The 12342-nt window shown below is 40.0% G+C and overlaps 1 protein-coding gene across 8 annotated transcripts in view; it reads right to left on the bottom strand.

Annotated features, from left to right (window-relative positions):
• Nucleotides 1-12342, bottom strand: part of RARB (retinoic acid receptor beta) — a 508146-nt gene that overhangs the window by 223446 nt on the left and 272358 nt on the right. For 6 of the 8 annotated variants that reach the window (XM_069958671.1, XM_069958665.1, XM_069958664.1 and 3 more), the window contains one exon: nucleotides 4131-4207. The exons of the other annotated variants lie outside the window; for them this stretch is intronic. In XM_069958671.1, coding sequence (XP_069814772.1) covers nucleotides 4131-4207 — 77 coding nt within the window. The remainder of the gene's footprint in view (nucleotides 1-4130; nucleotides 4208-12342) is intronic. 8 annotated transcript variants of the gene reach the window in all.

The following is a 12342-nucleotide window of genomic DNA, read 5'->3' on the forward strand; positions in this document are numbered from 1 at the left end:
GTTAACAATGGATTGAATTTTTTACAGGCCATCAGATAAAAGTAAAGTTATACATGTTATATATCGTTTTAATCATAACGACTTGAGGAACATATATAACAAGTCAGTTTTACCCCGGGGCGAACGGCGTAAAAACACAACCCCCCAAATAAAAGAAATGCGTTTTTTATTTTCAATTTCACCACACTTTGAATTTTTTTCTGGTTTCGCAGTGTACTTTATGCAAAAATTCAGCCTGTCATTGCAAAGTACAATTAGTGAAAATAAGGGCTCATGTGGGTTTCTAGGTGAAAAAATGCAAGTGCTATGGCCTTTTAAACACAAGGAGGAAAAAATGAAAATGCAAAAATTGAAATTGGCCGGGTCCTCTAAGGCAGTGCTTCTCAAACTGTGAGGCGGGCCTCACCAGTGAGGCGCCCCCTAGTTGTTGGTGAGGTCCAGCTGTGGAGCCAGTTTTCAGAGTAGTAACTATAAGGCCCCATTTCCACTGAGCAAAACTAGCGGAATTCCGTGGCGGAATGCCATTAGCCTCCCGCTCATAATGGACAGCATTCGTCCGCCGCAGAATTCCGCTAGTTTTGCTCAGTGGGAACGGGGCCTAATCTGCACAGTCCTTTTGCTGTTAACAAAAATCTCCATTTTAGCAACATTATTAATTTATTTTGTACTTACTTTATTACTATATAGAGCTTGGTAGACAGGTGAACGGTAGCCCTAGCATTATCATCAGCTTTTAAATGGACTTTCACCACAGATAGTGAGGCCCCGGCACCCACTTGGTCAGTCTGGTGAGGCCCAGGCATTGCCTTGGTCTGTTGGGTGAGGCTCCAGTAGAAAAAGTTTGAGAAGCACTGCTCTAAGGGTTAAAAGGAATATGAACCACTGTACAAAAAAAATTCCAATATATAGTAATTAAATCTTTTTAGTTCTTTACCAATCCCTCAGCATTTATTGGTTCAATAAGTGATGTACATAGCTTCTAGCTTAGGGTTACGACCTGTAGTCGGTCAGGCATGCTCAGTTGCAGCACTAGGAGTTACGGTGGGGTGAGTTGTTTGTCTATAAAATAGCAGATAATGGGAATTGACAGCTATTATGGAGGGTTCCGCAGTAAGGAAGTACAATATAAAGTGCGCAGTAGTGTGGAGATTCACACTTGAGCAGCTAAAGAAACTTACAGGTGGGGGAGGACAGCATGGAGTAGATATCTGCAATGCAAATTGTAGTCTGTTATGAACATGGACTGCTCCTGAGTGTCTACTCTTTCTGTGCAGAGGATGAGCACATAGGGGGACATTTATCAAACTAATTGGGCCTGTTTTTAGTGTAATATATCTAGTTTGCGCTGAAAACAAATCTAATATGAATTTATGAAGATTTTTTAGACTATTTAAATTAGATAGGACTTTTTGAATTAGATTTTTTGTTGTTAATTAGATCGAGAGAGCGCCAGGAGTGGATTAAAAACACAGAAAGGATCTGTTCACACAATGTTGAAATTGAGTGGATGGCCGCCATTTAATGGCAAATATTTGCTGTTATTTTAGAACAACGGCTGTTATATTGAAATAATGGCAGTTATTTACTGTTATATGGCGGCCATCCACTCAATTTCAACATTGTGTGAACAGATCCTTCCTGTGTTTTTAATCCACGCCTGGTTTTGGTTGCAATATGAGGACCACAATACTGACTGAAATATACGTAGTGTGAACCCAGCCTTACACCTTACATGTTGCAGTCATTATGTGTTTCTGTCTCTATTTTGGCAAATGTTTGTCTCTGCAAAATCAGTACCAGTGATACATTTCATATAGGAATAAAGACCATGAATCTCTGCAGCTTTCAGTATAAAAATATCTTATTTTTCTTTCAATGCCTTTAAAATGCATTCTTTGAGCGGAGAGAGGAGGCACCTTATACTTAACATTGAGACACTGAGGCAGGCGGAATTCCGAGCAAAACATTAAAGCGAGTGTTCAGTGGGCAGTACAAAAGATGCCATATTAAAGGCAACTAGTCTACATGTATGAGAAATTTGGAAAAGGAAGAAAAACCACCAGATGTTAAGGCTATTTTAAAGGAAAAAAGACAGCCTATAGGAGAGGCTAGAAATGTAACAGAGAGACGTATAAAATTATACAGAAGGAGTCAAAGCAGATTATAAATGCTGCTAAAGCCTCAAAAGAAGGAGAAATGGCAAAATCTGTTAAGGAGAGGAATAAAACCTTTAGATATATAAGTGACAGGAAGAAGAATAGCTACAGCATTACTAAAATAAGCAATGGGGAGAATACATTTACTGACAAAGATAAGGCGGTTGCTGGCTATTTGAATAGCTACTTCTGCTCACTGTATTCAGAAGGAGGCCTTCACAATCACAGGATGGTCTGACACACCATTGGTTATAGTTGTATAAGTTTAGCCCCAGTGTTTTCAGAGACTGACGTTGCAAGGAACTTGCCCATTTAAAGCTAAATAAGATGATTGGTCCAGATGGTGTCCACCCCAGGGTTCTTAAAGAATTTGGATCTGTGATTGCTGCCCCCCTGACAGATCTGTATAACCAATCCTTCCCAACCGGAGATGTTATTGATGATTGGAAAACAGTCAATGTTATACCCACCCACAAGAAGGGTACTAGAGAAAAGCCCAGTAACTACAGGTCAGTTAGCTTAACATCTGTAATAGTAAAAATGACGGAAGCTCTTCTAACCAATAATTATCTAAGAATCAACAATTTGATGGATCCAAACCAGCATGGCTTTACTGCGGGCAGATCATGTCAGACTAATCTCATTGATTTCTTTGATTATGTCACAAAAGTGCTGGATAAAGGTGGTGCTATTGATATCGCCTATGTGGACTTTGGAAAAGCATTTCATACAGTTCCCCATAAAGAGTTGAGACGAGAAAATTGGACTTAAAGCGTAACTGTCATATTTTTTTTTTATTGCAGAAATCAGTAGTATAAGCGATTTTAAGAAACTCTGTAATAGGTTTTATCAGCCAAAAAAACCTCCTTCTGTACTCAAGAAGCAATCTCCCAGCCCCCCCCCCCCCCCCCCCCCCTGACTTCTTATCTGTGCATTATCAGGCAAACACAAGACGGGCTCTGCTCTCTCCATTGTAAGCCTATGAAGGGGGGAGGGGCTGGGGGAGATGAGGGAGCAGGAAGAGGCGACATAAAGGTCAGCTGTTTGTAGACTCTCTGGGCACCTAAACCGCAGGATTCTGGGGTCAGAAAGGTCAGTGCTTATCTATGAACTTACTGAGAGAAGATTGCAGGGCGTTGTGCTGTGCAGAAATCCTACATGCTCAATCACTCCTAACAGCCCCTCCCCTCTCCATAGCCACATAATGGACACGGGAATCCTGCTTCATTTGATGTGAGGGGGGAGGCTGGGAGATTGCTTTTTCAGTACAGAAGGAAACTCTTTTGGTTTATAAAACCTATTACAGAGTTTCTTAAAATAGCTTGAACTGTTGATATTTAATGTTTTCAAAAAAATGACCCTGAAATGACAGTTACGCTTTAATCCCTGGATAGTTCAGTGGATTTGATTTTGGCAGAGGGTTGTTGTTAATGGTGTATCTTCTGAGCACAGACTGGTTACAAGTGGTGTGCCACAAGGGTCTGTTCTGGGTCCTATTCTTTTTAATAAGCTTGAAAGTGACATAGAAGGTTTGGTAGGTAAGGTTTGTCTGTTTGCTGATGACAAAAAAGTGTGCAATAGGGTTGATATTCCTTTTAAATAAAAAAATAAATAAAAAAAAAGTTGATATTCCTGGAGGTGTCAGTAATATGGAAAATGATTTAGCTTTACTAAATAAGTGGTCCAAACAATGGAAATTGTAGTTCAATGCTTCCAAATGTAAAATAATGCACTTGGGGAAGGGTAATCTGCTATCCATGTATCACATTGACATTTCTGTGTTGGCAAAGACTTCAGAGGAGAAGGATTTAGGGGTATTCATTTTTGACAGCCTTAAAATGAGTCTAAAGAAAGGCTACAAAAATGGTGGAGGATGTGAGGGGAAAAACATCAGTAAACATCAGGAAAGACTTAAACTCCAGGTAGAGGGGAAAAAAAAATAAACAAGTTGTAGAAGAATATAGCATTGCCTACCTGTCAAGCCCAGTTTTGAAACCACCAAAAATCCATTTGTTTTGGGGTCTTTGTTCTGTATTTTGTGGCTGTACTTCCTGGTGGAGCAGATGTACACATTATTACAGGTTCTAAAATTCATTGCTTTCCTTTAGCTGTTCATCACATTCCTCTACCCTGCCCATTCCCAGCCTAAAACTGTTGCAGAACATCTAGGCTGTGTTCATACATTGCAGTGTCATTGTTTCGCTGAATGGATTGCAGTACTTTATCATTTCATTGTGGTCCCACCCACACAGCACGCTGTATTTTCTACCTGTAGCACCATGCAGAACACTGTATTATCTGCCTGTAACACCACACAGCGCGCTATATTCTCTATGTGTAACACCACACAGCACACTGTATTCTCTACCTGTAACATCACACAGCACACTGAATTCTCTACCTGTCACCCACACAGTGTGCTGTATCCTCTACCTGTAACACGACACAGCACACTATATTCTCTGCCTGTAACACCACACACCACACAGCACACTGTATTCTATACCTGTAACACCACACAGCACGCTGTATTCTCTACCTGTAACACCACACAGGACACTGTATTCTCTACCTGAAACACCACACAGCACACTGTATTCTCTACCTGTAAAACCACACAGCACACTGTATTCTCTACCTGTAAAACCACACAGCACGCTGTATCCTCTACCTTTAACAGGACACAGCACACTATATTCTCTGCCTGTAACACCACACAGCACACTATATACTCTGCCTGTAACACCACACAGCACACTGTATTCTCTACCTGTAACACCACACAGCATGCTGTATTCTCTACCTGTAACACCACACAGCACACTGTATTCTCTACCTGTAACACCACACAGCAGGCTGTATTCTCTACCTGTAACACCACACAGCACGCTGTATTCTCTACCTGTAACACCACACAGCACGCTGTATTCTCTACCTGTAACATCACACAGCACACTGTATTCTTAACCTGTCACCCACACAGTGTGCTGTATCCTCTACCTGTAACACGACACAGCACACTATATTCTCTGCCTGTAACACGACACAGCACACTATATTCTCTGCCTGTAACACCACACAGCACGCTGTATTCTCTACCTGTAACACCACACAGGACACTGTATTCTCTACCTGTAACACCACACAGCACACTGTATTCTCTACCTGTAACACCACACAGCACGCTGTATTCTCTACCTGTAACACCACACAGGACACTGTATTCTCTACCTGTAACACCACACAGCACACTGTATTCTCTACCTGTCACCCACACAGTGTGCTGTATCCTCTACCTTTAACATGACACAGCACACTATATTCTCTGCCTGTAACACCACACAGCACACTGTATTCTCTACCTGTAACACCACACAGCACACTGTATTCTCTGCCTGTCACCCACACAGTGTGCTGTATTCTCTACCTGTAACACGACACAGCACGCTATATTCTCTACCTGTAACACCACACAGTGCTAAATTCTCTACCTGTAACACCACACAGCACGCTGTATACTCTACCTGTAACACCACACAGCACACTGTATTCTCTGCCTGTAACACCACACAGCACACTATATTATCTGCCTGTAACACCACACAGCACACTATATTCTCTGCCTGTAACACCAATATTGGAATAAAGTAAAGAACTTTTTGAATTTAATAAAATTTTCTTCTTCATCTCATCTCTATGCATGTATTAATATTATGCATCTTTTATCTTTGAGGTTGAGCCCCACAATAAGGACTTTATCGGATTTTATTCTACATGGGATATACTGTTTTTGCTTTGTTTTTTTTTCCAGGCAGGATTGGCAATGCCGGCTTTGATCCTCTGTGCCGTTTAGCATCATTTAATTGTGTTACTGCATTACTTATGTGAAGACACTGCAGCACTGCAGTGAAACTCGAACATGTGTGAACATAGCCCAAATTTAACTGCAGACTTGCACAGTGAAGTTGCAGCAGCTGCTTCTGTCACTCCTTCCTGCTCAGGTGTAGGCTGAGGAAGCTGGTCAGAGATGGTGAATCACTCAAGGGGTTGGGAAACAAGATCCAGCCAAGCCTCTTGTGACATCACGCCCTGCTGCCTGTCAAGTCTGCATCATCAGCCTGTGCTCAGCAAACAAACTCAATGTGAGACAGAGGCAATCTATGTAATCTGTCTCCTAAGGGGGGATAGCAAATGGAGCAGGAGACAAAGTGAATTGGCACAGAGGCCAGATTTCTTCACTTCTTGCATGTCAATCAACTACCAGCTTAGCAGATCCGCACAGATATGTTAATACATTATATCTATATATATATATATATATATATATATATATATATATATATATATATATATATATATATATACACACACACATATACAACTTTTATTGTACTTTTAATATAAAAAATATTTTCCTATCCAGAGTTCATGTTTAATAATGTAAATCTGTATGGTCTGGTGGAAAGAGGAGAAAGGGGAGGGGGGGGGGGCATGATCAAAACTTTATGTTAAGGGACTAAATAAGGTTTAGGTGGAAGGAGTTAAAAAAAAAAAAAAACTGAACGCAAGAACAAGAGGACACAGTCAGAGGTTAGTAGAAGGAAAAATCAGAAGCAACATGAGAAAATATTACATTACTAAAAAAGTAGTAGATACTTGTAACAAACTTCCAGCAGATGTTGTTGGTGAATCTCTAAGAACAGAATTTAAACCTGATTGGGATAAACATATATCTATTTTAAGCTTACGACAAGGGAAATACTACAAGGGCAGACTAGATGGACCAAGTGGTCTTTTTCTGCTGACAATCTTCTATGTTTCTATGTATAATGCTTTATATTAGTCTCAGAATCAATTTATGACAAAAAAGACAAAATATCTGAAAACTTTGGATTTGTTGAAGCAAGCTTAGTTACTTATCAAACACGTGAAGGAATGATCAAGCCTTAGGTTGTGGATTTTGGACACATGTAGGAAAAAACATCTTGTAATAATTCCCACTAAATGCAGTAACACTTACTGAGCACAGCCAGCAGACTGAGATCTGCCCTCCTGCTGAACTCAAACATAAGGATAGTTTTAGCACACTACATCTCATTTTGTGAAATATATTTGGGTTGGACTAGTTTATTCTTCCATAGAGAACATTAAGAAGCATTCATTTCTTCGAGCAATATATCTGAATTTAGTTAAAACAATGTTGTTGTCAAGTAGTATATAACTATTGTACAGACCATTTCTTTATATTCTATATTTGAAGCAACAGGTACACTTACTGTATATATGATAAATGATAAAACAGGGAAAATAAATAAGGGCAGACTAGTATAGTACAGGTGGGCTGAAAAGATTTGGGTCTTTAGACTTTCATACTTGCTATTATCTAATCAGTAAATAAATAGTACTTTATTCGGAACCACCCATAAAATCAAGGCTATGATTAAGGGTGGTTAACCACCGGAAACGCATTGGCGTCTTTGCCTGGGGTATCCTGATGTCTGACTGGTGATTTTATGGGTAATTCCAAATAAAGGGAGTTTGGTTCGTGTTCAACCGCTGATCCGAGGCTCATTTGTTCTGTTTATCAATTCAGTCTACTTCTCCCAGTTCTGAGCTGCTGCTTTCTACTGAACACACAAAAAATTGTGTGTGATCTCTTCTCTCTGCCTCCCCCTCCTCCCTTCTGAGACTGCTGATGTAAACAAGAAGATTGTTTTCTGTAACCAACTCTGCTTCCAAACATTTGATAAAGCTTTATGTTATGAAGTCTGATGAACACTTCAGTGTAAGTGAAGGTAAACAAATGATTGTCCATTTGACAGCCTTTATGCCAAGGGTTGGGGCTCATTCTGAAAGTTACGCCTTCGTCACTAGGAAAGTTTTCACACTCCTCCATAGTCAAAACTCCAGTTTTTACTGACAATGCAGACCAAAGAGATGAGCGACAAACTCCACACAGCTGTTATAGTCGCCCCTAATAGTGAAATGCCCAAAATCTTGCTGTTTGACACTTTGTCCAGATCTCGCCATAAATTTTACTGTGTTCTTCTGCACAGTTTGAAGCAATACGTACATCTGTTTCTGTCACATTTTATTACTTACAATATCCAGGTGTTTACAATAAAGTGCTGCAGTGTTTTTGCCATCAAATTAAAATGATGCTTATAGTGAATTTATCAAATTTTACAAGTAGACTCCAAGACTCCATTCTGTAATGAATACACGCTATTCTGGGAATTACTTTGTACTGTAAATGTAATCTTTAAGACTTCATATTCAAATCATTAATGAAAAAAAATATATATATATATATTTATATATCATTGTTTTAATTGCTAATTGTTATGGTATAAAATTTCTGTGGATAGCAGCCATTGGTATATACCTGCTAGAAATCACATTCCATATCACCATTGCAGTTTTCTAATACAGTCATAGGATGCAGCGAGGTTGTACCCTTACTAATAAGTTTGCTTCCATGTCTTGTATGAATCCATGCCATGTATTAATATGATTTTTGACACATCATAGTTATAACTTGTTTAATGTTAAAGGAGTTGTTCAGATACAAAACTTTTTTTTCCTTTTCATTTTTTAGGACTGTCCTAGGTATAGTCAAAATAATAACAATAACCCATACTAACCTGCCCGAAAACCCCACTTCAGCCATTCTGATGACACCCGATCCCTGGTCCTCTCTAGTTCCCCCACTGACCTACTGATCCTATAGGTTACTACCCACTCAGTCAATCACAGGCTGAGGTTGGTCACTGCTATGGCCAGTGAATGGCTGAGCTGTCCTGCAGGGTCAGCACATCACTGGGAGAAGGAAGAAGCAGAGAGGACCTAGCCACAACGAAACGGTGGTGGTGGCAGATAAGGATGGATCAGTAACTTGGGCATTATTCTTACAACCCCAATGCCTTCATACAGTGACATCTATCACTCATTGGAAGCAAATTGTAAGGAAATATATATATTTAATATGTACTTTCATTTATTGCATACTAGTAACTGGCAGCCGTTAAAACACTCAGCATACACCTCCATAAGTTTCTTCATAAAAGAGAAAACATGTGCAAAGTTGCCTTTTTTTTTTTTTTTTTGCTTGTTTTTGGGGGGTGCATTTTTGTGGTCTTTGTCTATGTTCTTCACTAGTAGTCCTTGAAGTGTGTAAAAAAGCCTTAAAGCATTTAAGCCCTACTTTAAATACTTAACCCCTTAAGGACAGAGCCAATTTCGATTTTTGCACTTCCGTTTTTTTCCTCCTTGTGCTTAAAAGGCCATAACAGTTGCATTTTTTCACCTAGAAACCCATATGAGCCCTTATTTTTTGCACCACTAATTGTACTTTGCAATGACAGGCTAAATTTTTTTCATAAAAACACACTGTAAAACTTTCAATGTGTGGTGAAAATGAAAAAACAAAAAAACAAAACACATTTTGTTTATTTGGGAGGTATTTATTTTTACGCCGTTCTCACTGGGTTAAAACTGACTTGTTATATATGTGCCTCAAGTCATTACAATTACAACGATATGTAACATGTATAACTTTTCTTTTATCTGATGGCTTGTAAAAAATGCAAACCATTGTTAACATAAATATGTTCCTTAAAAACGCTCCATTCCCAGGCTTATAGCGCTTTTATCCTTTGGCTAATGGGGCTGTATGAGGTGTAATTTTTTGCGTCATGATGTGTTCTTTCTATTGGTACCTTGATTGCACCTAAGCGACTTTTTGACTATTACAATTTTTCTGGATTTGATGCAACCAAAAATGCGCAATTTTCTACTTTGGGATTTTTTTGCGCTTACACCGTTTACCGTGCGAGATCAGGAATGAAATAAATTAATAATTTGAGCGATTACGCATGCGGCAATACCAAACATGTTTATTAGAGATGAGCGAACCTCGAGCATGCTCGAGTCGATCCGAACCCGAACGTTCGGCATTTTATTAGCGGTGGCTGCTGAAGTTAGATAAAGCCCTAAGGCTATGTGGAAAACATGGATATAGTCATTGGCTGTATCCATGTTTTCCAGACAACCTTAGAGCTTTATCCAACTTCAGCAGCCCCCGCTAATCAAATGCCGATCGTTAGGGTTCGGATGGACTCGAACCAGGTTCGCTCATCTCTAATGTTTATTTAAAGGGGGGTGATTTGGATTTTTTATTAGGGGAGGTTTTTTTTTTTGTTTGTTTTGTTTTTATCAATAATGACTTTATTTATTTATTTCATATACTAGAAGCCCCCCTGGGGGACTTGTAGTATATGCACTCTGATCTCTCATTGAGATCTATGCTGTAGAATTAGCCAAAAACCGAAAAGAGACGAAAACAACCGAGTGCCAAGCTGGGATCAGCGCCATTACGGCGCAGACCCCGGCCGGCAGAGGATGACAGCTGCATCTGATTGCTTGATTAGCGGGCACAGCGATCGGACCGTGCCCGCTAATAGCTGCGGTCCCGGGCTACATGCGGCACCCAGGACCGCGGCGGTTCAGAGCGGGATCACCACGCGGCCACCCTCTGAAGTCCCCGAGGCAGCCACAGGGCGTAAATATACGCCCTGTGTTGTTAAGGGGTTTGTCGAGCAAAAATCTGATTTCTTTCCCAAATCAACTGATATCAGAAAGTTATACAGATTTGTAATTTACTTCTATTAAAAAAATCTCAAGTCTTCCCGTACCTATTAGCTACTATATGTCAATGCTATGGTAAAAATAGACAGCACCCAGATGCATCCATGTGTTGTCCATTTGAAACTGACCCACTGATCACTGGAACGGATCAGTAGCCAAAAACTGATGTATTTTTAAAAGAAATGTGGGTTAAGACACTGAAATCAATATTTCTGTCCATAAATTAGGATCCTGATTCACAGACAGAAAAGAACTGAGGTGTAGATGAGGCCCAACAGGGTAAAATGGTCTGGTCTTGAAAAAGTTACGATGACAGTGATAAGACTACCACCAGCAATAATAGTAACACTCTTGTCATCATCCACCGTAAGGTGACACATATTCTCATTTGTTGGCCGGCTTTTGAATACTCAGGAGACGCAATCATTTGCAGCACACAGGGATTATTGTCTGACAACACAAGGAAAATAAAATTTTATGTTAAGTGACTTAAGCTTGGTAGCAAAGTATGAAAGAAAACAGGCTTTTTTGGGGGGGGATTTATCTAATCTGCTTCATTTAAGAACTTATGGAAAAAGTAAAGCAGACAAGGGCCCTTACCTGCACTAAGAGCCGAGGATGAAATGTTTTAAATCAAAGCGGATCACCACCTTATATGTTGCTGTCATATCTTTAATGATTCAACCTGAATTGTCCGGCTTTGCACTATTGATTTTCAATGAAAAATTATGAAATTAAACAGACCGGAAACGTCTAACACAAGAAGCAAGGCTTTTTTATAGTAATCCTCTGTACTTATTTATACATCTGCCCATACTGTGCTGATCAGCAGTGTATCTGACAATCAATATTCACAAAAGAAACATTTGTAAAAGTAATTTCTCATCGGTCAGCTTAGCACACACTTCAGACCTTAGCTACTAAAGTTAAAACACTGCTTAGTGTAAAGGCTTACTGTTCACAATACGGTGACATTGGCCCTGTCTAATTAATGGGCCTCCCTCTGTCTTGTAGGAATGGATTTAGCACCTACTTTTCTATAGAATGATTAATATAATTCTATAGGCAAACATTCGCAAGTCACACTGGGAAGTTTCACTGACTTTCACATGAAGTAAAAGCCTCAGTGTCATACAGTCTTTCTATGGGAGGGCTTCTGCACCTCCTCTCTCCGTGCCTCTCCACTCAAAGAATTGACATGTCAATTCTGTGAGCGGAGAGGTGCGGAGAGTGGAGGTGCAGAAGCCCTCCCATAGAAAGACTGTATGACACTGAGGCTGGCGGGATTCCGCGGCAGAGTTCAGTCGCGGAATTCTGCCTCTTTTACTCCATGTGAACTGCCCTTAGTAAAAAGAACATGGGCTTTGGCATGGCTCCTCAAACAATGGGGTCAGCTTCACTAGTGAGGCACCCACTAATTATTGATAAGGACAATACTTTTCTTCCCGCATGCAAGTCACAGGTAGTGTTAGCGAGCCCAGTACTATATAATGATTATCGCTTGTGGGTAAAACTATGCCAACATGTGGTGGACTATACG

Source organism: Dendropsophus ebraccatus, chromosome 2, assembly GCF_027789765.1.
Source record: "Dendropsophus ebraccatus isolate aDenEbr1 chromosome 2, aDenEbr1.pat, whole genome shotgun sequence".
In the NCBI taxonomy this organism is placed as follows: Eukaryota; Metazoa; Chordata; class Amphibia; order Anura; family Hylidae; genus Dendropsophus; species Dendropsophus ebraccatus.